This window comes from Strongylocentrotus purpuratus, unplaced genomic scaffold, assembly GCF_000002235.5.
Source record: "Strongylocentrotus purpuratus isolate Spur 01 unplaced genomic scaffold, Spur_5.0 spur5_scaffold_21, whole genome shotgun sequence".
NCBI classification, from domain to species: domain Eukaryota; kingdom Metazoa; phylum Echinodermata; class Echinoidea; order Camarodonta; family Strongylocentrotidae; genus Strongylocentrotus; species Strongylocentrotus purpuratus.
In genome coordinates this window covers 15,688,940-15,714,569 of record NW_022145607.1, presented here as the reverse complement: position 1 = coordinate 15,714,569, position 25,630 = coordinate 15,688,940, and the positions used below count along the sequence as shown (strand labels likewise).

Below are 25,630 nucleotides of genomic sequence, written 5' to 3'. Positions count from 1 at the left end.
GGAAGACATTCACTGATACCAAATGGTGCTGTTTATGTATTTGAACCTTTTAAATTTTATTCAATCTAGCCAATTATAGTAAACATGCCTTGCTGTAAATAACATCTTTTAATCCATCAGACCAAAAGGTACTTGAAAAAGAAAGAGTCCCATGTTGGTTATACGAAAACTTCACCCTGATAGGTCAAATACACTTTATATCTTGTCGACACGCTGATTTCAATTCATTTTTTAATTTTGGGTTTTCAAGTAAGGCCGACCGACATCCAGGAAACGTCATTTTATAAACGCGTTCTAAGCACTATTAAATGAATAACCATTGATTATATATATGTGCCTCAATCAGTCAAAATAACCAAGTTCAATAAAATTACTTGGCGTGCGTATTACACCCGCATACCAGAGCAACCCCTCTTTGGAGAACTAAACCACTGTATAATAAAGAGAAACAGATAAGGTCAATGCAAACGTTACAATGACACTCTGAAAAGAAGTCTTAGTAACTACAACATCAATTCCCAGACTTGTGATGTGACTCGGCTGACAGATCCCAATGGAGGGAGACAAGCCACGATAAAGGGTACAGCCAGCTTCGAATCCAAGATGCACCATGCAAGCTCGAGATGTCAAACGAGAAATAAGCCCAGAGGAACAACAGCAGCACAAACCCCAAACTTTGCCTGCCTAACCTGTGGACCTCTCTGCCAGTCCAAAATTGAGATTTTTAGCCATCATAGGACACACAGACTCTGCAACCAACTGTAGTAGTAGCTAGACATCCTTAAAATCGAGGCACTAATCATTTTCATGACATGAGAAGGAGACTATCCAAATCTTCTTAGTAATTAAAATACATTTCGTATCATCGACTAAAAGGGCAACAGAGACATTTAACAAAAAACACATATATATAAATAAATATATATATAAAAGACTTTATTTTACAACCCTGTAGCAAACACTAGAAAACAATTGTACAAATTATAGGCTCCAAATCCTACTATTAAAATTCAAAGGCAAAAATGAATGAGAAAACAATGATTAAAATCAATGTAATGATTTGTTAATGATTGAGAAGATCGCGATAAAATCGTAATTTACATGAAATATTTAAAAATGATATTTAACAGGTGTGTGAACATGCATTTTTTTAACAAATAAAATTGCAAGGCTTAAAAGATTACTAGAGCCTACGTTGCCCACTAAGGCGAATATTTTTTTTTAATTATAGAAGGCAGATGAATTTCATTTACTATGGAGGGGGGTTTCACACAACCTTTAGCAACATCAAGTTCAAGTTCAAGTTCAAGTTTTTAGTCATCTTTCTTTCATAAAACACTACACATATGACATGAATGTAACAAGTTAACAGAATATGGCGTTAAAATAGAAAGATGAGGTGACCTTGGTTGAAAGCAAGGCTTGTGGATTTAAGGTCCCTCATGAGTAGCTTATGAGTTTGTCCTTAATTAACAAACTCGTCAGATAAGAATACTGCATACATGAAAATGCCTACAAACTAAACTAACTAAAGAACTGAGAAAAATATTAACATAAATAAGTATAATAAAATTTACTGACTTCTCAAAAGTGGCTATAAACAAGAGAAGCAACATAAAACCTTGAACGCGATATAATGCTAAACTTTCCCCAATGAAAAAATAGAAGAAGAAGAAAGAAAAACAAAAAACATAATAAAACGAAGTATTAGATTAAACGCTAAAATGAAATAAAATATATCATTACATTATTTATAACGAAGCACTAAACAAATTTAATCGACGACAAAATAGAGTGACGCGAAAATTTGGGGAACTCTTTGAAAAAACTGTGAAGCAGGTGAATCGAATAAAACGCAAAATATGTTTATCCAATAAAAAACTGTTTTGTTTCTGAAACACTGCACTTCAAAAGAAATATCAAGTTAATCAAATAGTGGCCTACAACTTAAAATGTTTCATATCAAATAGACTACAGCAGCGAAAACGAAACATTACATGTCCGAATATAGTGTGGAACGCAAAATGTATCAATTAATAAATCGGTTTGGATTGTACACTTACCAACATTCTAAAACTCAAACATAACAAAAAGATAAACCTAATAAAAATCGTAAAATACCTTTTTTATCAATAAATTTATTTAGCCCTAAGGATTCTGAGATTTCACCAAGGAAATAGATTTAGTTCATATACTTTTCATATTATTTTCTTCAGAATTATACCTCAACCATATTATACAATTCCAATATGCAAACATTACTTCACATTATTTCGTATTTTATCCTTAGTCATTATGATGTGTACTTTTTTCTGCCAAATGACCCGTAAAGATAAGTAGGGGTTTTGGAGATCAATGCCACGTACTCCCATCCAAACTAAACCCGACTACATTCTAGGAACTACAACATTTAAATTACCGTTTAAAAGGGAAGAGGAGTAACCAGTTTTTCAAAATGTCAGATTAAAACTTGTTACACGCTAGATTCTGCCTTTATAGTGTTGTATCCAGCATGTTCAAAGTCGTTAAAAGTTGATAAACATGGCCTTAGAGTGTTCCCACCCCCTCCCTCCCTCCCAACGGGATACAGATTTTTCCCTCGCATTTCGTCCCCTCCCCCCCCCCCCGATCATGAAAAGAAATCGCCGCCCATGGTTCAACTTGTCACTATTGCACGCAATGATTAAAGGGGAATCCAACCCAAATAGACAACTACTCTAAAATAAAGCAGAACAATCAGAGAAACAAACTGATGAAAGTTTAAATTAAATCTGACTAAATATAAGAAAGTTATGAATTTTGAAAGTTCTAATTACTCTACGTAGGGGCACTTTCAAATTGGCAGAAGCGGCAATGTCAATGTGGTGTAGTGTCAGACTGCTTTCACATCTGTTCCAACATATAATATGACTAAAATTTAAATTGTTTAAAAATTCATTGCTCAGGAGATTTCATTCTTTTTAGAGGACCTATAGTAATATGCTATCTAAAATATTTTTTGAGTAGTGCCCCAAAGGAGAAGGTAATTACAAGAAAAACAGAAATTGATGATAATTTATCCACTGACCGAACTACCAATTTGAGTGATTTCATATTTCAAACATTTATAACTTCCATACTGTTGGTCCGATTCATTTTGCCATTCTGTTTCTGTTATCTGATTGCTTTCATACAAATCAACTTATTTAATACGAGGGTTGTATTGCCCTGTAATCTAATCTGGGGTTGCGCGTTGGCTCAGTGGTAGGACAGTATTCTCTTAACCGGGAGTTCCCTGCATGCCCGGGTTTGAAACCAAGTCGATGATGGCGAGCTGTTCGGGATGAGAGGGAGCTTGAGACCCCCCCCCCCCCCCCTAAGAAAAATAATTTAAAAATAATAATAATAATAATAATAATAATAACAATAATAATAATAACAATAACAATAATGATTCGTGCTCTACCTCCTAAATTTTCCCCGAGGTTTGAGTAAAAAAAAACCGGAAGAACCTAACGATGCGCTATAGTGCCCTTCGGTAAGACATCAATTCTCTTCTAAAAGCCGTCTTTCCCCTAGTTGCTTACTTACAAGCATACATATGATTTCTTAGCCATCAGGTAAAATAAACAAACAAATAATCAAAAATCCCTCAAAAACGAATAGATGGGGGACGGGGATCAGAGTTCCCCCTTCCGTCCGCCAGGTCCTGTAGCTGTATCATGTGACCCATCCACAAGACCGTCTGATGGCTCTCCATCTTGAACAGCGACCTCCCGTTGTGCTTTGGCTTTTTCTGAATCTGCGTTTGACGTCTCTGAAGAAGCAATATTGATATCATCACTGGATGAGTGTGTGCCGGTCGAAAAATCCACAGTGGATGCGTCTCTTTTCATCTTATCGCTTTCTACTGCGTGCTTCGCGAAAAAAATCTGATGAAACTCCATTTGCCTGCAAACGCAAATTTAATAAATACGATATAGTTTGCTGTGATTAATAACATTTGATGATGATGATGATGATGATGATGATGACGATGATTAATATATTGCAGTTACATTAAGACGAGGTAGTGTAATTTCAAGTCAATTACTGTACCTGCTTCCAGTGGCGATTCTCGAGTTTTTTTGGGTGTGAGAGGAAGCTTTAACCCCCCCCCCCCCCCCCCCGAAAAAAAAAATCTTCGAGCTCTACCTCCCATTATTTTGACCGAGGTATGTGTAAAAACTTAATGGAAGAACCTAACCCTCTCAAATAAAAAGAATACAGTAGGTGCTGACGACTGCAAAAAATAGAATGCAAATTAAAGTCAATAAAAGTTATCCTCCCAAAAATTCGTGAAAATTAGGGGGAAAGGTTAACTTCTTTCAAAATGTGCAAGGATTATGGTTGTTATTTCTGGCAAAAAAACCTCATATTCTTTGATAGGGTTCCCGTTCGGGGTCTTGATGATTTCAGGCATCCCAAAAGTGCCCTCGATTTTTCAGAAAAATGGCAATAACATAGATTTTTGGGTCATTTTTCCAAATATATTCATACAATAGGTGCTGACGTCTAAAAACAATGGTTATGTTTTTCGAAAAACCTAAAGTTCTTTATTAGGGTTTATGTTTCGAATTTAGGCGTTTTGGGACAAAACAAGAAGCGTGTTCAATCAAAATGGCAATAACGTGGATTTCTCCGCAATCGTTTTGACATACCGGGTCACGATTTAAGATATCGAAAGTAAACAGGTGGGACTACACTAGATGTCCTCCCTGAATTTCGCACAAAAACTCGAAATATGACATTTTGCACAAACCCACACGCACGCACGCACAGACACACACACGCGCACACACACGCGCGCGCACACCTCATGCACATCGATTTGTTGGAAACCTGAACAATAATTATATAGGGGGATCATCGTTGATATACCAGACGCGCAAGGTAAGGGAATGAATTGGAATACTCACTGACTGTATACGTCATCTACAGCTATCCAGTTGTTCGCTATCCACTTGACTCCACGCATTACTTTACATCCACCATGTAGAGAATATTTATCCTGTGCCCCTAGCCAACCTGAAAATATCATATACATAAAATAAGAGAAGTTATATGATGCTGTGCGACGGGAGAAGATTTCCAGGAAGTGATGCACAAGACAGAATTTAGAATTCCGTTCACACGTTTTAGTCAAGCAATGTTTCTCCAATTGGCCATTAATTTATTAGGTAGGAAATTCTTTCTCGAGGGGTTTTGATTCTTTTGCCATTTTTGTGAGGAATATCGTTTTCAAAATGTGCTACTTTTGCAACCGTAGTCGGGATTGAAGCAGTGGGAAATTTGCGCCTAACGGCTTCCCATACAATCAGCTGTACTGACGAAAGGGTTCACCACTCCCTTCAATGTCAAAATGCTTCCTAGAGCACTTAGAGCCATGTTCCAAATATGTGTAACTACATGAAAATTTAGCAGTTCCCTTCCTAAATTTGTACGACAGAAATATCCACTGGCGTACTGATGGGGGCTGGGGGGTAGTCGACCCCCAAATAAATTTAGGAGGGGGGGGAACTGTGCCTCCAATTGTACCTAAAAAAAACATACATAGGACAAGTGCCCCTTTTCTTTTCTAATAACTGTCATCTCCCTCTCTTTTCATCTCTGATGACTACGTCTTTTCAGGTGCGAGAAATTCCCCTTTTTACCTCTGATATTTTTTCCCTTTTTTAATTGACTCGTACCTCTTTTCCTTTTTAATTAGTGTACTTTTTCCTTCCTAATAATAACCCCCTTCCCTTTCTCTTAAAGAGCCTCTTTCATTTTGACACATGCCCTTTTCTTTCTAATAAGTGCCATATTTCCTTCGGATAAGTGCCCCTTTTCCTTTTTCATATGAGCCCATCCCTCTTTTCAAAATGCCCCTTTTAACATCGGATAAATGCACCTATTAAAATTTGATAGCTATCCTTTCCCTTCAACAGATTCCCCATTTCCATTCTCACATGTGCCTTTTTCCATCTCTGTTCCCTTTAAGGTGCAAGAAGGGCCAATTTTATCTCTGATAATTCGTTGCCTTTTTACTTTGATACGAGCACCTACTCTTTTCTAATAACTGTCCTTTTCCCTTTTGATAAATGCCTACTTTCCTTCCTTTCCCCATAACACGCACTCTTAATTTAAGACGATTTAGAGCCGCTGTTTCTTTAATTCTTTCTAGAGCTCGCATTTACAGATGTTGTAATTTTGTTACTTATAAAGAACTTTTCAGTCTTTCTTCTTTATATTGTGCTTAATACTAATCAGGGTTTGTTTTTTGTCTTCTTTATAAGATGTAATTTTTCGCACTGGGACCTCACAAATCTTAAAATGTTTGCTCGCTCACTCGAAAATTAATATAAAGACCATAACACCCAACTGCAAAGTATGTTCCTTAATTAAGCAGTATCTTATACCACGTAAAGAAAAACAAATATTGATATCAATACTGCTCGTGTAATCCAGGGGCGGCGATTTCTTTTCATGACCGGGGGGGGGACGAAATGCGAGGGACGAGGGAGTAGTGGCGAAATGAGCAAAATCGTGGGGGGGGGGGGGCAGAAAAAATCGGCATCACCGCCACTCTTACATGTTACGCAGGCCCTGAGAACTTTTTTCAAAGTGGGGGGGGCGCTAAAGTATTTACGATAAAGTAGAGCAAAGCAGAGCAAAGTGGAGCTTAAATTGGCTTGGGGTTGAGAGGCAAAGCCCCGGCGGCTGTCAAGGGGCGGAGCCTCATGAAGCTCAGCGGTTTTGGGCATTTATTAAGGTCAGATAAGCATCCTGGGGGCGGAGCCCCGAAGCCCCCGGAAGCTCAGGTGCTTTTTAGGCATTTAATTACGGTCAGATGAGTATATTTAGATACCTTATTTGTGGCACTGGCATGCAGGTCACTTATTGGAGTGGAGTCCAGGGGGCGGAGCCCCCAGAAGCTCGGGGGTTTTAGGCATTAAATTACGATCAGATGAGCCTCCAGGGGCCGCCTCCGGGCCTTTAGTGGGGTACAGGGGACAGAGCTCCTGGAAGCTCAGGCGTTTTAGGCGTTTATTAACGGTCAGAGGAGCAACCAGGGGCCGCGGCCTTAAGGCCCGTGGTGGGGTCCAAGGGGCAGAGCCCCGGAAGCTCAGGAAAAAATCATTCCATTTCAAGAACATTTGTAAATCAAATCGAATCGAACTGGTATCGAATTAGAAATAAACCACGTTTGAATTTCATTTAGGGGGAATTGGCCCCAAAGCCCCCCCCCCACCCCCACCAGTACGCAAGTGCGAGGGAGCATAATGAATGAGAGGGGTGAAGGTGACGGAAGTGACTACCCCCTCACAGGTTTTTGAAGTATTGTTGTAGTAAGTTTTGTTGTATTAAAAAATGACATTCCTTAGCAAAACTATAGTTTTAAAACAAGCAATATACTTTTGTCACACTTTAATTTTCTCGGTATTTACTTGTAAATTTTTAAGGATATTATGCAAGGGAGCGTAGCTACCGAGTGAGAAGATTTTTTACATTTTTATGAGTCTAAAAGCTGCACTCTTGGGCCCTCCAGAGCCTAAAAGTGTGTTGCAGTCTTTAGTCAGTATTTGCTATACAATTTTGGGGGGCACTTTTTCAAATTTTGAGGGGGGATGATCCCCTCCCCCCTAAAAAAAATTGCGAGGGGACGTGTTACCCCCCCCCCCCCCCGGGATCGCCGCCCCTGGTGTAATCACAATCATGACGAAGACGCTCCGCCGCCCCTGCATTATGCTAATTGGTGGTGATGCGGATTTGATGAGTTCTGACCCCAACAAATTTTTCGCTCATTTCGCCACTGGAAATACCTGTTTCCGGATCGACTAGGTGATTATACCACATGACAGTCTTGCCCTTGGCAGGGTGTATTACCATATTGGCATCATGGCAGTGGTTCTTCAGATCTGTCGTGGTTGGCTCATTTTCAGCGGCAACCTGAATGAATTAAAAACGTTAGAAATTTTCACTACTGAATCATTATTGTCAATTGCATCAGAGTACATGTCACGCACTTTCTGACGTGTCTCATCATGAGTAGAATAAATGTTCTTATATGTTTTCAGGGATTTAACTCTGCTACAAATCAAAACTAATATAAAACCCAAAAGAGGAATGTACAAGAAAAAGGGTATACTTCAGCCTTAAGTGGTTGCAAAAATACTTGCTAGTTAATATGTAAAAAGCTGTCTTCAGTCAATAAAATGAAAGATTTCAGGAGTTGCAGGGGTTTATCCAAAGCCGAAGAGAGGCTTATCCTGATTTTAAAAAAACTACGTATCACTCTAACGGCTTCACGATCACGATGCTTCAATTCCGCAACTCTAATCAAGAGCAACTGGGCACATTATGATGCACAAGAGTGGTCTAGAAAAAGCATCTAGCCTCTACATAATTGCAGATGCAAGTTCTTAATGCATGAACATCAGAGCATGGTGTGAAGTTTCGGATTTGATGTTCATGGGTTTTGTTTCGTTATAAACTTGTAGCTAATTCCAATTTCACAATGATCTGAACTACTAAAGGAGTTGCGTTAAATTTTCTTTCAGAAAAATGTTTAATAGATTTGTGGCAGTTGATATTAATAGTTAAGTTTTATGACACAGGACCCTTAGCCCCGTCTCATTAACAGTAGATATCAATTATTTAGTTGATATCAATTGCAAATATGCACAAAAGAGATAGGAGACTGCAAACTTGCGATTGATTCGGATTGATTCGGATTGATTCGGATCAATCGCAACTCTTTATATTAAAGACGGGCCCAGGTCTTTACCTCAGCGCTGTATGTTGCATTATCAGCATATGGAAATGCTGTCTCACCCCCTTCCTCGACGTCATTCAAATATGTCATGATGGTGATGTACCTACAAATAAGGTATTGAAGTTAGTTCAAATTCAATCTAGGACCAAATACCTATGACAAGACATATCGTATATATACTAATCTTAAGCACTCTCATTTTGGTCATATTAGAAAACTAATTATTAAACTGTTATCTGTTCTACTAAGAGTAGCTACCATATTTAAATATTCCATCGTCATCATGTATGTTCCTCTGATTTTCCAATATTTAACTTAAATTTATCTCATTTGCAAACTATATTAGCATTGTACATTGAAAAAAGCGTTTGACTGACACCTTTTCCAGCAAGCGATACCACCAGAGGTCACATTTACATATTTACACTACAACTGACATTTAAACTGACTTCAGTTTTGGCAAGGATGAAGTATTTGTAATCATATCAGTGATGAGTGTTTCCACGATATGTTTGTAAACAAGCATACCGTGGTGTGTTTTACATGTGAAGTACATTAGGCAACACAAAGGAGCACACTGTAAAATTCATTTTCAACTTGGCAGACAGTGATGACAAACTGCCATACACGAGCCCCTGTACGACTGTGACAGATGAGTGTCTTTTGAAGGTTAACAGTAGGTATAGCACACCAAAAATAATTGCAACAAACACATGTTATTTGATGGTTGCAAATGATCAAGCTTTATGAAAGCTTCAAAAAACAAAAAACAGAATTGAAATCGGTCGATGCGTTGTGATTTTATACCATTTTTTGATATTGAAAATTACCAAAAAACCTGCCAGAAATGGTCAAATTGTCAAAAATGGCATAATTCGACAAAGTTGACAACTTAATTTATCACTTTCTTGGACACAAATAATAAATTAAATTATCAGACACTAAAATATCATCTTTGTGGTAAAAAATACAAAAAAGAAAATTCATATATCTATTACCGTTTTGAAAACAGAAGCCAACAAAATATGTAATTTTTGCCATTTTTGCGAATCTGCAGATATAAAACAGTTGTGAAAATAACTAAGTCCGCCTAATTGAAATGCGCATATGTAATCAAATCAAAACCGAACATGATACATCAGTGAAACCTATGTATATCAGACAGGTATTTGTAATAAAATAAAATCATGAATATTCATCAAATATGCAAATTAGGTCATTTCAGCTAATTATATATTCGCGCACTCATTATGCAAATTAGGAAAGTCAAACTGTTCATTTTGAGGGCATTGTTTAAATCTTTCATGGATCATTTACACCAAATATTGACCTTAAACTCCTAATATTTTTGCAATGCCAATACAATATGGCGATGGAAATTACTGGATCACCGTCACAGCTATTTCCTCATATGTTTCACAAATAATTCAGAAAAACCGATCAAATGATAAGAATTTGTAGACTTTCAGCTACATCACAGTATATCTGCCTTTTTCAAAGATGTCAGATTTGAGGATTTATGACGATTTTCCGAGTTGCCATTTAACAGGCCATAACATTCCACAGGGACTGAATTTTAGAGTGGCAGAAACTTCAGTGACCCCAGTACAGTTGTGGCTACCTTGAGTGTAAATAATAAATTAATTCAATGAGTGAAACACATGAGGATATTGCATTTTTGTAGGGGAGTTTTATACATTGAGGTGCATTTTTTTCACCACGCGGAATAGCAGTGCGAGTCAATGGGCGATCAGCGGGCCATGTCACACATGGCTGAAAAGACAATATTCTAATTCAATAATTAACATATTTCCCACATGCCTATAACAATGAAACTACACAGAATTGTAGTTAAAGGTATGCTTGAAATATATGTGAAATAAAAATTCAAAAATATTGTTTAGTTTTTGTTTTAATACATTTACAAAAATTGCTACCAACTGACTGCTGTTGTGTGTGTGGGTGTTCGCGGGGCAGACTGTTTGCACAGTCAGTGTGATCACCCTATTAATAGAGTAATCTATCTTAAAATACTATAGGTGGATTAAGGGAAAGGGGATGGGTGAAACGGTCGTGGCGAGAAAGATAAACATTGATGAGAAACAATCAAAGTAGGGTGTTTTTTTTACTTGGGGGTGGTAGTGGTATGTGGTTTGTACCTGCATATCCTTCCTTTAGGATGGGTATGACTGACGTTCTGTAAGGTCATCATGCTCTGGATGCAGCTCGTCCTAGGGTCGATTTCCACGGAGTCGTAGTGGGCGTGGTAATATCCACCAGGGTAATAGCGTGCAACCTGCTCTTGATTAATCAGAACAGTGGCTTTAAAGGGTAACAGTATACAAATATTGACTGCTCATGAGGATGCTTTGGTGAAAATTATCATTCCCAAGGTGGTGTTCATACGGCCCTTCTATCACCCTCGAGGAGCCGAGGGGTGATAGAAGGGCCGGTACGAACACCACCGAGGGAGTGATAATTTCCACCACCATCCGATTACAGAGCAGTCCAGATTTGTTTGATACACCTCATCCTTTTCGTTCATTCGGAAATGAAAGGAAATCCAACTAGTCTATGTAACATATTTACAGTCTTTCGAAGTTCAAATGTTTCAAATATCCAACGCTAAAAGAAATCCAACATACGGAAATCCAATCTATACAAGTACTGCAATAGGGTAGTGCAGTGACTGCTGCTCAGCGTAAATTGCACGGCGTGAGCGCCGTGACTCCTAGGGAGTTGCCCGCTGGAGGCATTTGATATCCCGTACGCGCTGTATGTGCAAAAGTCGCGGAGGGATTACGCGTTCTATCACAGGTTTTTTTTTTTTTTTACCTTAGGTCAATTGATAGAACACTAAAACCCTCTGAATCAATGATAGATCGAGATGTACATTGTCATGTGATATAGTTTTGACCCATCAGTGAATATGAATCTATTTATGAGGTATATAATATGTATACGCTCTTACCTATCAGAATGGGGGAATTAACAATTTGAATTCACATTTTGTTTAGGTACATATTCCCATTTTCCTTCTTGTTCGTATCTTTGCTTTTGTTTTACATTTGCTACAACATTTAGAATGAACATGACTTCGTGAAATATACGTGTACATAATGTAAATGATACTGTTTTAAATTGTACACTCATTTTTAAAATGCAATGTATATCCATGTGCAATTCAGTATGTTGACTGCAATGCATGATTTAATAAATACCATACCATACAAAAAACAGGGTAATAGAATATTCAATCTCTTCTTGACCAATCAAAATAGTATATATCCTTCCATGTTTTTGGCTGTGATATATAAATTGTGAGAAAGAAACCGTATGAGGAATCATTTATTCATTGATAAAGAATCTGAATAACAGCATGCCGTAACTTAATTAGGCATCAAATTCCGATGCTTATAAAATACGAATTTTGAGTTATCTTCTTTTTTCGTTGTGAGGTACATTTTGTTTAAAAAAACTAATGTAAAATATATGTAATAATCAACCTCAGCAACACTTATCGTGCATGTAGCCATAGTACCCTATCAAAAATATTGATACTTAACGTTCTACCATCAACTTCATAGTTACTAGACATATTTGTATATAAGTTCATCTTCGAAGAGAGTATTTAATCCGATATGTTTACTTATTATGAACAGTGTAAGTGAGTATAATTGGGTCCAATATTTCACATTAATTTGGGCTATTTTATGACATAACTTGGTATGTCGGCAAAAGGAGCTACAATATTTGGTAGTACATTTGATTTGAATTCAATGATTTAAGTATTTTCTTTCGGGAGATAATCATTTTGAGAAATGTAAGCAACTTTTACCTGCATGCTTTCACTGGACCGCACAATGTCTGAATGGAGACCTGTTAATGCTGAAATTCTATAAAAGTAATAATAATGATGATGCTGATAATGATAACAATAACAATACTAATAACTACAATTTAAAAAATTGATAATAATAATTATAACAAAATAATAATACTATTTATAATGATAATAATTATAAATAGACAATGAAAAAATGATGACGTCACGTTCCTGATCTAAATATTCGGTACTGTATGGCTAGCCATCAGAGTCTAGCAACAGAAAAGCTTCATCTGCATCTTTCTTGTCAAATGACATTAGTGTCGGGCTGGGATTGGAACCCTCAACCTCGGGATTGAAAATGAATGAACCACATTAATACCACGAATCCTCCACGTAATTCGTCAGCTCGATATGGCCAATGACTAAAATCATCAATATAGGAAGGGGTTGTAAAACTTGCCACATCTTAATGACCAGAGTTTGTGACCTCCTAATTCAAATCTTTTCATCTTACCTGTATGGTAGCTCTCTCAAAAGCTGGTCATCTGACGTGATAAAAGGAAGCCAAGCTTGCTCGCTTATTCTATGTTGACCTTTGACTTTATCATCAGTGATAATTTCGCCAGCTTGCAGTCTCCCCAGCCACTGATCGACCTGGTCATCCAAGCTCCGGGTCATCATCGCCCAGAACTCGTTCAAGTCGAGGACGCCATTAGAGTCTGAATCCAGATCAAGATCCATCAAAAGCCTTCGAAATCGAGATTGAAGATTCAAAATTTATCTCACACCTCTCCAATAGACACAAATATAAAATCTTTGGACTAGATATAGACAATAAATTAAATTAATTAAATAAACCATGATATCATTTTGACAAAAAAAAATTGATGCACATTTGGGTATGCAATGCGAACATGACGTATGTCAATCGAAAGGTCGAACGCAAAGATTCCAACTAAATGATTCTTGTTGCCATCAATTAATAATCAAACGCATCAAATTTACACGTTTCTGTTTTTTTTTTTGTTTTTTTTTAATATTCATTGTCTAGAAATTTCGCACTACTTACTGATTATAATAATAATAATAAAATAAATAATGATTATGATGATAATAAAAAAATAATTCGATCTCAACCTAGATGAGATCACAACCGGGACGGGAATTAGTTCCTGCCAGGTTCTCATTAACATCGAGTGTGGCAAATGTAGATCAATTCTTGCCAAAGCACACTGTTTTTTTTTATTATTTATTTTTATTTATTTATTCGTACGGGGTAGCCCATTCAACATCGGTTGGTCTCCCATGGAGCCCCTAAAAACATACATACATGTATGCAACACAATATGTTCAAATAAAATCATTCAAAGTACATACACAATAGTGCCAAGTAAATAGTTTAAAAAGAGAATGTAAAAACATTGAAATATATCAAGGTGAATGTTTGCAATATAGAATAATCAAATATTTAAAGTACAATACCGAGTAACAGAAAATAAAGATATTTAAACAAATAAGAAACAGACTATTGGTGAGTAACTCAGGCGCGGATCCAGGGGGCCGAGCGGGCCTTGCCCCCCCCCCCCCCCCGCAAAAAAAAAAAAAAAAGGAGAGAGAGAGAGAGAAGGAAAAGAAGGGAAAGGGAAAGAGGAGAGAAAGGGGGAAAAAGAAGAGGAAGAATAAAAGAAAAGAGGGAAGGAGATCGGGGGGCGAAAGGACTTGCCTCCCAGGCTGTTGCCTCCCCCTCCTTCCCCCACCCCCCCCCCCCCCCAATCAAAAAATAAAAGAGAAGGAAGGAAAGGGAAAGAAAAAAGAAAAAGAGGAGATAAAGGGAGGGACAAAATAGGAAGAAGAAAAGAAAAGAAGGGGGATATCAGTTGCAATTTTCCCGCCAAGTTGTGGATCGGGGGGGGGGGCAAAAGGTCCTAGCCTCCCCCCCCCCCCCCCCCCCCATCCCCGCTAAAAAAAGAAAGAAGGAATGAAAAGGAAAAGAGGAGAGCTAAAAGGGAACAAAAAGAGGAAGAAGAAAAGAAAAGAGAGAAAAGAAGCGGAGATCAGTTGCGGTTAATCCCGCCAACAATGTGTGAAGCGGGGTGGGAACCAAAACGACCTTACCCCTTTTCCTCCCCCCCCCCCCCCCCCCAACTCCCCCCAGCAAATCTAAAATAGAGATAAGGAAGGGAAGTGAAAAGGAAAGAGGAGAGAAAGGGAAAGAAGAAAAAAGAGAATGAAGAAAGGTAAGGATATCAGTTGCAATTTTCCCGCCAACAAGGTGTAAATCGGAGGGGGGGCACTGGCGTACTGATAGGGGAGGGGGGAGGCTTTGGAGAAATAGAATTCAAACGTGGTTCATTTCTAATTCCATAACGGTGGTTTACAAATAATGCTGAAATGAGATAATTTTCCGAGATTTTTCCTCACTTTATGCGTTTGTTGGAAAATGACAAATTCCTAAATTTACAGCCAAGCAAAAAAATGCCTACATATCAGGGCCCGTGGAACGGCGGGGATCCTCGAGCCCCCCCCCCCCCCCCCCACACACACACACACATTCTTTGAAAAAGTATATTAAAGAGAAATAGAAAGAAATAGAGCGAGAAGGAAAAAATAGTTAACTGCCAGTGTCACATTATAATGGGGTATCAAAATATGCCATCTGACCATGATTAAATTCCTAAAACCCGAAGGGCTCTGCCCCCTGGATTCCACCTAGGGCCCTAAGGCGGGCCCTTAGATGCTCATCTGACGGTCATTTAATGCCCCTGATTTCAGGGGGCTTTGCCCCCTGGACCCCACGTCAAATAGTGTCCTGCCAGTGTCACAAATAATAAGGTAACAAAAAATGCTCATCTGACCGTAATTAAACGCCTAAAACCCCTGAGCTACCAGGGGCTCTGCCCCCTGGACCCAACCAAGAGCCCTTAGGCGGGCACCTTGATACTTATCTGACCGTAATTGAGTGTCTAAAACCCTCGAGATTCCGGGGCTCCGCCCCCTAAACCCCAAGCCAATTAGTGACCTGCCACTGTAACAATTAGGTATCAAAATAATGCTCATTTGACCGTAATTAAATGCCTAAAACTCCTGAACTGTAATTAAATGCCTAAAACTCCTGAACTTCCGGGGCTCTGCTCCCTGGACCCCGCCTATGGCCCTAAGGCGGACCCCTAAATGCTAATCTGACCGTAAATCAAAACCTTAAACCCCTGAGCTTCCGGGGCGGACAAGGTATCAACATATGTTCATCTGACCGCAGGCGCGTAGCCTGGGGGCGGTGGGGTGGTCCCCCCATTAGCGCCGGCCAAAAAAAAGAGAGGAGTGAAAAGGAAGAGAAAGAAAAGGGAATAGACAAAGAACATTTTCGAAATTCAGACAAGGATTAAGAGTCGAGAACGGTACAACGAATCGTCTTCTTTCTCTAATGATTTAATGAAACGTGAAAGCTTCCGCGCTTCGCGCGGGAGGGGGAAACTTAATTATTTTCGAGAGCGGTACAACAAATATTCTTCTTTCTCTAATAATTTAATGAAACGTCTAAGCTTCCGCGCTTCGCGCGGGAGGGGGGAACTGAATTTAGACCAGGATTAAAAGTCGAGAACGGTACAACGAATCGTCTTCTTTTTCTAATGATTAAATGAAACGTAGGGGGGGAACTGAAATTAGACGAGGATTAAAAGTCATAACGGTACAACGAATCGTCTATTTTGCTAATGATTTAATGAAACGTAAAAGCTTCGCGCGGTGAGGGAGGGGGGGAACTGAATTTAGACGAGGATTAAAAGTCATAACGGTTCAACGAATCGTCTTCTTTCTCTAATGATTTAATGAAATATCGAAGCTTCCGCGCTTCGCACGGGAGGAGGAAACTGAATTTAGACAAGGATTAAGAGTCGAGAACGGTACAACGAATCGTCTTCTTTCTCTAATATTTTAATGAAACGTCAAAGCCTTCGCGCTTCGCGCGGGAGTCGGGAGGGGGGAAACTGAATTTAGACAAGGATTAAGAGTCGAGAACGGTACAACGAATCGTCTTCTTTCTCTAATGATTAAATGAAACGTAAAAGCTTGGGTGGAAACTGAATTTAGACGAAGATTAAGAGTCGATAACGACACAACGAATCGTCTTCTTCCTCTAATAATTTAATGAAACGTCGAAGCTTCCGCGCTTGGCGCGGTAGGGGGGTGGGGAGGGGGAAACTAAATTTAGACAAGGATTAAGAGTCGAGAACGGTACAACGAATCGTCTTCTTTCTCTAACGATTTAATGAAACGTAAAAGTTTTCGCGCTTCTCGCGGGATGGGGGGAAACATAATTCAGACGAGGATTATTTTTGGGAATGGTACAACGAATCGTCTTCTTTCTCTAATAATTTATTGAAATGTCAAAGCTTCCACGCTTCGCGGAGGAGGGAGGGGGGAAAACTCGCCCCTCCCTGCACCCACCCACCCCTAATTATGTCACTGCTGGTCACCATTACGGACTAATATTTGGCTCGCATAATTTCAAATTTGGGCCTACCCCCTTAAGAAATCCTGGATCCGCGCCTGGAGTAACTAGGTGCCATAAAATCCCTTATACGTCCAATGACTTGAGATATTGTGATTAAATTTGAAAGATACTAAAGAGGGCAACTCCCGTATAATAACCGGCAAATTATTCGACAAATTTGGACATAGGTAATATAAAGAGTGTTTGCAGTACTCAGTGCGGCATTTGGGAACGACAAGATCGTGTCTGGCGGCTTGCCTCGTATTTTTATCATGTTTTCTACTTAACTCTTGGAAATAATTTGAGTAGTAATCAGGAGAGAGGCCTTGACAGCATTTATGAACAAATATATAACGGAAATAAGTTATTCGATATCTGAAAGGTATCCAATTCAGACTTGAGTACATTTCCTTAGATGGGCTATAAATATTACACCGAAGGATCAGACGGGCTGCTCTCTTTTGTAGTTTAGTAATTCGATCGACATGTATATTAAAACGATCTCCCCATATCTCACAGCAGTAATCTATCTGTGATTGAATGAGGCATGTATATAATAATTTTAGAGTATCATTTTCTACAAAAGGTCGAATTCTTTTTAACATCGCAAGACCGGCAAATATTTTTTTACATACAGAATCAACTTGTTCATGCCAAAATAAATGTTTATCTATTATTATCCCGAGACATTTAAAACTTGCACATTGATTGATTTCAACCCCATCGTAAGTGATGCGGATGCTGTCAATACTACAGGTACTAAGTTTTTGTTTACTCCCTATAATCATAAACTTTGTTTTACCTGTATTTAAATGCAACCTGTCGTTGCTTATCCATGTACCTATTGCATTCATTTCGTATTGCAATTTATTTTCCAATTCACTGTTACAGGGGCTTGAGACCTGCACCTTGTGATCCGTTGTCCGGTGAGTTAGTTATCCACTAGACCACAACACCGCTACGTGTTTCTCGTGAAACACATATCAATTACCTTATAACTTGAGCCAGGCTCAGCTCCACGTCGCGATCCTTCAGTACAGGCAGGCATCTGTGCAACTCCTTGTAATCTATTGTCCTATCCTCGTTAAGATCGAAGGTGTTAAATGTCTGGTTCCATTCCGCTACGTTGTATACCAGCGTTAACCCATCCTCTGCGTAGAGGCCATACTTCACATTGAACACGGACGCGATGGTCAGACTGCGATGGAGTCCCTGGTCCTCACCAAGCTTCATCAAATGATCGCACTCATCAGGGGTCAGCAGATTAAATATTTCTGTTTAAAAAAAAAAAATACATGTTTATCACAATTATCTTTGGCATACTTAAACTACAAACCTGGGTCACCTGATAGACATTCATATACCTCTTTTGAAATATGCATATCGTATAAACTCAATAACATTACATACATGGCCTTATACTCTGGCAACCTAAACATTCGGATCTCGTGGATCTCGTACCAATGAATGAACGGAAACTACACTATAAAATTGTTTACTCGCGTAAACAGTTTAAATACTATGTTTTACTGTGTTAATGGTGATGATAACAATTATATAACAGAAATATGCTTAATCAAGCTTAGATAGAGTGATTATATTATAGGTTGAAATTGCAGGTTCATATAAAGATGTGAGCGTGTGACTGTTGGTGTTTTGGGGGGACTTGTTCTCTGGTTCAATCATCCCCTATTTCAAAAAGTTCCCCCTCCCCCCTCCCCCTCCGGGAATCATTTTTGGCAAAATCACCCATTTGTATTGTGTGAGTCATCGCGATATCATTTAGCTTCTAATACAATCCGTAATATATTTTATTCACATATTAATTCCTCAATTCATAGATTGTCTGGAACAATACTGCCTGACACCGACACCTTCGTGTAAGTAACCAGCCCTTGATAATTTATGATGTTTAAATGATTTTCTTATCACCAGTAACAAAAATTGTTTGCATTTATCTTAATAATGAAATAGTGACATACTATCAATTTTTCTTAATGATTGAAATATGATCCTTAACTACCATCGATAAATGTCTTTGTTAAAAAAAAATGTTTTGTGATCCTCTATTAATAATCTTATTGATTATTGTATAATGGGAATGAATATTCTCACTTAAAGGTAAAATGTCCCGTTTGCAGGCCAAAATAATATAACAGAATTACAACGGCATTTGAAAGATAATACTGAAACAGAACTTTGCTCAAAACAAAAAGGCTTGAAATTGTTTTTTTTTTGTGGGAAAATAACGACCGTTAGTTTTCGAATCGAATTTAATGATAGCAGTCGTTTAATTAAAAGGCCTGATTTTCAGACCCTTGTTCTGAGTGGTCGTACGTGTTGTGCTGCGCAGATATGCAATCAGTTCAATTTTGGCCATTACAAGAAGTGGGTTATTGATGTAGACAAATGCTCATGTACCCTTTACAGCTCATTTTGTGTACGTTATTACCAAAGAAAAAAAGGAGTCAGTCAGTCACTCAATAGTGTCTTACAGTGAAGTCTAGAAAGTAAACGGTTTTCCTTGCATAATTTTGATACTAAGACACTGCTAACGTTTACATTTCACAGATAGGACATACGTGACAGAGAGTATGTATGTTTGTCCGTTTCACGTGAAATGCAACATTTTTCCACTCTGAATTTGATGATTTCAGGCATCTTTAGATTGTAATACTCATAGGTTCAAACTTACCAAATGCTGGCGGCTTAGTGGCTACAGTCTTCATCTGAACGGTTCTTCCAGGGGCAACCTCTACCTCTCGTACGTAGCCAACCTATATACATGTACAGCAACATAGATCAAAACACAGATATGAAAGGAGTGTGGGCGGTACCTCTGTAATCAAATGTAATGCATACGTCTTTGTAAAGTGAGTTTTGTCGAATTATTCCATTCAACTGTTACGAATACGTTTACTTAATAGCCATAATACGAATTGCATATATTACGTTTTGTTAGGTAGGGCATGTTCTAAAGTCTGTCCTACGTAGCAACAAATAATACATGCAATTTGCATTCTGATTATTGGAATACAATTAATTGGAACAGATGAATGGAATAATTCGTATCAAGGCATTTCACACAGACATGTGAATGTAAATGCATGCATTCAATTGGTCACATTACGATTTTCATTATTTCTTGTCAAACAGGTAGAGATAGTCAATGTATGTGTGTGTGTTTGTGCCTCTGTATGTGTGTGCATAATCCTGACAATGTTTTAGGCTACTGAGAAAGCAGCGCAGTAGCCCATTTTCGTAATGTTATCACATGTAATGCATAAGTCTTTGTTAAGTGTTTTGTTACAAATTACTTCGTTTACCTGTTACGTTACAAATTATTTTAGTTGACCTGTTACAATGGTATCTTATTAGTCAAAATGCGTATTGCATACTTTACGTGTGGTTAGGTAGGACAAGGACAGTGTTTGTCCTACCTAGTAAATATTAATGTAGGCCTACACAATTCGCATTCTGACTGTTGAAATACGTTTATTTATAACAGGGGAATGCAATAATTTCTAACATTGCACTTAACAAAGATTTGTTCGTTAAATTTGATTACATTACGAAAATGGTTAAATTTTACAATTTAATGAATTATTCATATGACGAAAAATTGCAACCTACAAAAATATATGCATATTTGAAGTTATTGAAGTTGGAATATGAAGGGAAACAATGTTTTTCCTTCGCATTCAGAGCGTTCGGGCACCATGTAAGGCTTGGTAAAAGGGCACCTGGGCCCATATTCATAAAACCTTACTAAGCCAAGTTTTCAACTATGTAGTAATTAGTTGACAACTATAGCTACAACTATAGCTTAGGAAGATTTTATGAATATGCTAGATATGGGCCCTGGAACTGTCTTGCAGTACCTTAGTCATACTGCAAACTCGACTCCAAAACTGACTCCACACCACTTTCCCTTGCCATGCACTCGTTGTAAGATTAGGGACTTTAAGATTTGCACGACGAGAACGTAGACTGATATGTGTGACATCCTTTCAAGGCTATGTGACGTCCTTTTAGGGTACTGCCGGGCCCTGCCAGTGCCTTAAAGGTAATTTGATGTCCCATTTGCAGACCCAAAAAATGAAAAAGTTAAATTCCAACGGCATTTGAAAGATAATACTAATTTAGAACTTCCCTTAAAAAGGTGGGGCTTGAAAATGTCTTCATGTGGGAAAATAATGACTCTTAGTTGTCAAATTGACTTTGGAGCTATAGAGCCAATAAGTTATAGTCTTGATTTTCAGACCATTGTACCGAATGGTCATACGATTTATGCTGCGCATAGATTCGATCAGTTTAATTTGGGCCATCACAAGAAGTGGGTTATTGATGTAGACAAATGATCATGTACCCTTTACAGCTCAGTTTATGTATGTTATTATCAGAGAAGAAAAAAAGACAGTGAAGTCTAGCAAGTAAACGGGTTTCCTTGCATAATTTAAATATTAGGACACTGCTAACGTTTACATTTCACAGATAGGACATACGTGACATATTCATAATTCCTGCAAAGTTCTACAGAGTTTGACGTTGGCTGCAAAAGGGACATAGTACCTTTAAAGGACGTCATATTTATTAAAATGATGTCACACGTGGCAGTCAATGTTCATATTGCTCCGGTTGTCTCATTTTCGCTCGCCAGCACAAACGTAGCTAGTTCGAAGGCACTACCAAACTAGAATGTTCCACTATGTTGCAGGGTGTGTTGGGGAGGGGAAGTGAGAGTGTTCGTGTGTGTGGTAATTGTATGTGTGTCAACAATTAAAGACTAATAATGACAGATGGCTATTCATAAATCTACAATGACGAGTAAACTGTCGATTTACATCACAGTCCACAGATAAATGTGCCTTATTTAGCAGACGGCAGTCGGCGGATCAGACGACACTTGATATCGATTTAGTATGTGAGATTGCTTTGCTAAATATAAAATACAAGAACCTTTTCCATATCTTTAAACTATCATTAATTTCTGATATTTAAATAGTTAGTGAAATAAACCTACCAAACTACATAATACAATGAAATACTTGACTTAAAGTAGGGGAGTTTAATGTGGTGCAAAATTGCACCCCTCTGTAAATAATCGAATAGTCCATGACAATCATGAATATTCATGTTTTTGCTTACCTCAGCAAAATGATTCTATACTAAATGGAAAAATTACGGTGGGGGGGTTGGCTAAAATGGACATAGTGAACCATTCAGAACTCATCTATGATAATTCATGCTTGTTATCCTTCGTGTGCTTGACCTATAACCTTACAACCGCGTGGCAAATTGCGTCCAAAGTTCGACTTGTTTCACATGTGTTATATAGGCAATAGCTCGTCGTGCAAATCTAAAAGTCTCTATTAGCGTAATTACAGGGAACACGGTGGGACACGATGGGATACGTCCCCCCCCCCTCCAATCGAGTGGTGAAACGGTATCTAAGCATGTTATACCTCGAAACCCCTACCCATTAGGCCAAAAAAAATGTTTGGTTGTCCTCGATTGCTTTTCTGGAGTTGGGGCGGGTGGGCGGATTTTTTTTTTTTTTTTTTTTTTTTAATAATTGTTTTTCTATAAAAAAAAAATCATTGGGATTGTCAAGCATTTAAACAAACAAATTCTATAAAACACTTTAATATGGTACAATGAATATCAAGACCAACACAGAAAGTATTTTGGGCTTTGAAATACAGCACCTTTTAAATCTCCATTGTACTACTTATAGCTACTTGCGCCCTCTATGTAGCAAACAATGCCTAATCGGTGACCATTGGTCCCCCATGATCCACTTTATTTTATATTAACTGAGAGCTGATTTGATGAGATAACCACCTATCCAGTGACCTTGCAGGGTGGTCTAATCCCTCCTGTAAACTAGTACAGATGGGCTTTAGAATGAGTTTAAGAATGCTCAGAACCTGATTTGAATGAACGGCATTTTGACATAGAAAAATAAAAATGGCAAGGTTAATAAATACCTAATTGCGTACTGAAAAGACCAAACTGGCAACGGGACGCATTTTGATCCTTGCAAATGCATAAAATGGTATGTTTGGCATTTAAGATTGCTACCCAAAAAAAAAATTAAATTAAAAAAATATATATGTATATATATATTTTACAAAATAAAAAATACGAGCAGCCCGAAAATGACGAGCGGGCGGTCGAGGACAACCAAACGTTTTTTTTTGTTGGCCTTAACAGGGGGCATTTGGGGGCATTTTTGTCGAAAAAAGACCCATTGTTCACAATTTTCGGGTCTTCTGGGGGTGTTTTTCGGAAATGTAATGGTATTTATGTTTAAAGTGGGACCCATGCTAAGGGATTTTTGTAAAAAAGTTACCCATTCGAGCGGCACACCCCCGTATGTCCTAATATGTGAGTACCCCCCCCCCCCCCGAGGTTTTACGGCGTACTTGTACATATTGAACCATATTGAAACCAACCTCGACAGGATCCAACTGATGTAAGGCCGACCTCTCCTCCTCCTCCTCCTCCTCGACCACCGTGTCACGTGTAGCATCCTCTTTGACTGCGACGTCGTCCCCGTCAATTCTTACTTCTTCCGTCACCGTGCCGACGTCAATGAAATCGAGGGTGACATCATCAGACGACGCAGCAACCAAGGAAATAGCCGCTATGAAACAGAGCACCAGCGATGTCGTAATTACAAAGTTGTTGTAAGCCATTTTGCAGATCTTTTCCCCCAACAGTAAGCCTCTTAATAATGATTGTGGTCTCACAATCATGAGCGATCTCTGTTTAGTGCAAATGCACACACGGGCGCATTGTTATGAAGGGCAAACACAATGGAGCGAATTTCAATCGAAATATATGAGGACACACAAGGTAGTCAGTGCATAAAAAAGGGGTCAACCCCCCCCCCCCCCCCCCAACAATGATTATGTCAACGCTCACTTTATTTATTGTAAGAAAATATACCTTATCATAATTAAGCAGGTAATATGCATAAATCTTAAGGTTGAATTTTACTGTCCAACCCATATTATGCAATAGCTACAGACCATTTTAGTCATGTACTCTAATGCACATAATCTTTGATGAGTGCCTGGTTACAAGAGCACTTTTTGCAACGCAAAATTGATGTGCACTGACATGCAATGGAAAATGGTAATGACAATTTGTTACACATTACCATGATGTGTTATGTGTTACCACAATCATTTCATTCACTTGTTACGAATATATGTACTTAAAAGTCAAAAAGCAAATTACATACATTAGTTGTTGCTAGGAAAGACAAACATTAATGCTTGCCCTACGTAACAAAACTTGATGTATGCAATTTGCATTCTGACTGTTGAAATACCATTCTTCGTATAAACAGTAAGTTGATGAAATATTTGTTACGAGGAAGTTAACAAAAAATTATGCATTGAATTCGATGTAAATATGTTCATTCAGGGCCCCATGGAAGACCACTACTTGTTGGTGAATGGGCTACCCTGTCAAAAGATTAGAAATAAATTATGAAAATGGCCTATTGAAATAGTTTTGGCTGTACTGACGTCAAGCCTTGGAGTGCATACTATTGTTCATGTCCACACACGTAGCAGCGCCTTGTTACACATCATGAACAGACGTTTTGGTCCAATGCATTTGCTAAATGAGAGATTTTGTGATAACTTTATGAATACAGCCAAATAGTTTTGACCGTATTGAGATCACATAGACGAATGATATGATTTTCTCTCCAGGTTGCCTATATCAGTCTGTGTATACTCCATCTACACCATCTACACACATTGATTTTGTGTATACATGTACACCGTATCAGTGGCGTACGCAGGATTTTTTCAAGAAGGGCGTTTTAGAAAATTTGGAAATCGCGTCGATCGATATTTCGCTCAGTGGGGGAGGAGTGGGGGGGGGGGGGTAAGGAGTATTCATTTTGTTTCCAAAAAAAAATTGAGGGGGGCTTAACCCCCAAAACACCCCCCCCCCCCCTTCACTGCGTACGCGCCTGCACCGTATTATGAAATAAGTATTGATGTAAAGCATAAGTTTAATTATATTTCTTTAGAAAATCAACGGGTAATGTTTCGATAATTTGTTGCAGGTTTATCCTTTTGAATGATGGTCCACGTCAAGACAAAACAAATGGCAACACATGATAATTACCATTCTCCATCGCATCATGTTAGTGCAAATTAATTTTGCGTTGCCATGAAATATAATGGCCCTGGGTCCCGCCCCCCCCCCACTCAGTGTTATTTAGGGTACGCATATGCGTGTTCCCGGCGACCCCCCCCTCCCCCCCCCCCCCCTTCGGCAAAAGTCCGGTGTGTAAAGTCAATACGGAACGACCTTTTCAATTTGTTATACGAGACTTGTTCAGCAACCCCCCCCCCCCCCCTTCAGCAAAAGTCCGGTGTGTAAAGTCAACACGGGTAGACCTTTTTCTTTTGTTACGAGCCGGAGAGTTTGGGAACACGCATGGTATCCCTCTGTTCACAGAGAGGGGGCGGGCCTTGGGTTGCAAAAAGTGCTCTGGAATAGCAAG

The 25,630-nt window shown here is 38.6% G+C and overlaps 1 protein-coding gene across 1 annotated transcript; it reads right to left on the bottom strand.

Annotated features, from left to right (window-relative positions):
* Positions 1 to 3,469: 3,469 nt before the first annotated feature.
* Positions 3,470 to 23,795, bottom strand: LOC115927875 (transmembrane prolyl 4-hydroxylase-like). The gene is made up of 10 exons (XM_030994177.1): positions 23,553 to 23,795; positions 19,790 to 19,871; positions 18,086 to 18,368; positions 13,120 to 13,353; positions 12,615 to 12,672; positions 10,936 to 11,072; positions 8,789 to 8,879; positions 7,824 to 7,950; positions 4,938 to 5,046; positions 3,470 to 3,930 (listed from the first exon to the last, which is right to left on the bottom strand). Exons 1-10 carry the CDS (start codon positions 23,793 to 23,795, stop codon positions 3,660 to 3,662), a joined length of 1,635 nt encoding a protein of 544 aa, XP_030850037.1. The 3' UTR covers positions 3,470 to 3,659.
* Positions 23,796 to 25,630: the final 1,835 nt, after the last annotated feature.

What these genes read in the sequence shown, in the direction of transcription:
- LOC115927875 (XM_030994177.1), bottom strand. Translation starts at nt 23,795, where the DNA reads ATGGCTTACAACAACTTTGTAATTACGACATCGCTGGTGCTCTGTTTC. An exon ending in AGCCTGGCTCAAGTTATAAG is followed by an intron (nt 13,354 to 18,085) that starts GTAATTGATATG and finishes TCGATTTCGAAG; the next exon opens with GCTTTTGATGGATCTTGATC. An exon ending in CCTAAAGGAAGGATATGCAG is followed by an intron (nt 8,880 to 10,935) that starts GTACAAACCACA and finishes CCTTATTTGTAG; the next exon opens with GTACATCACCATCATGACAT.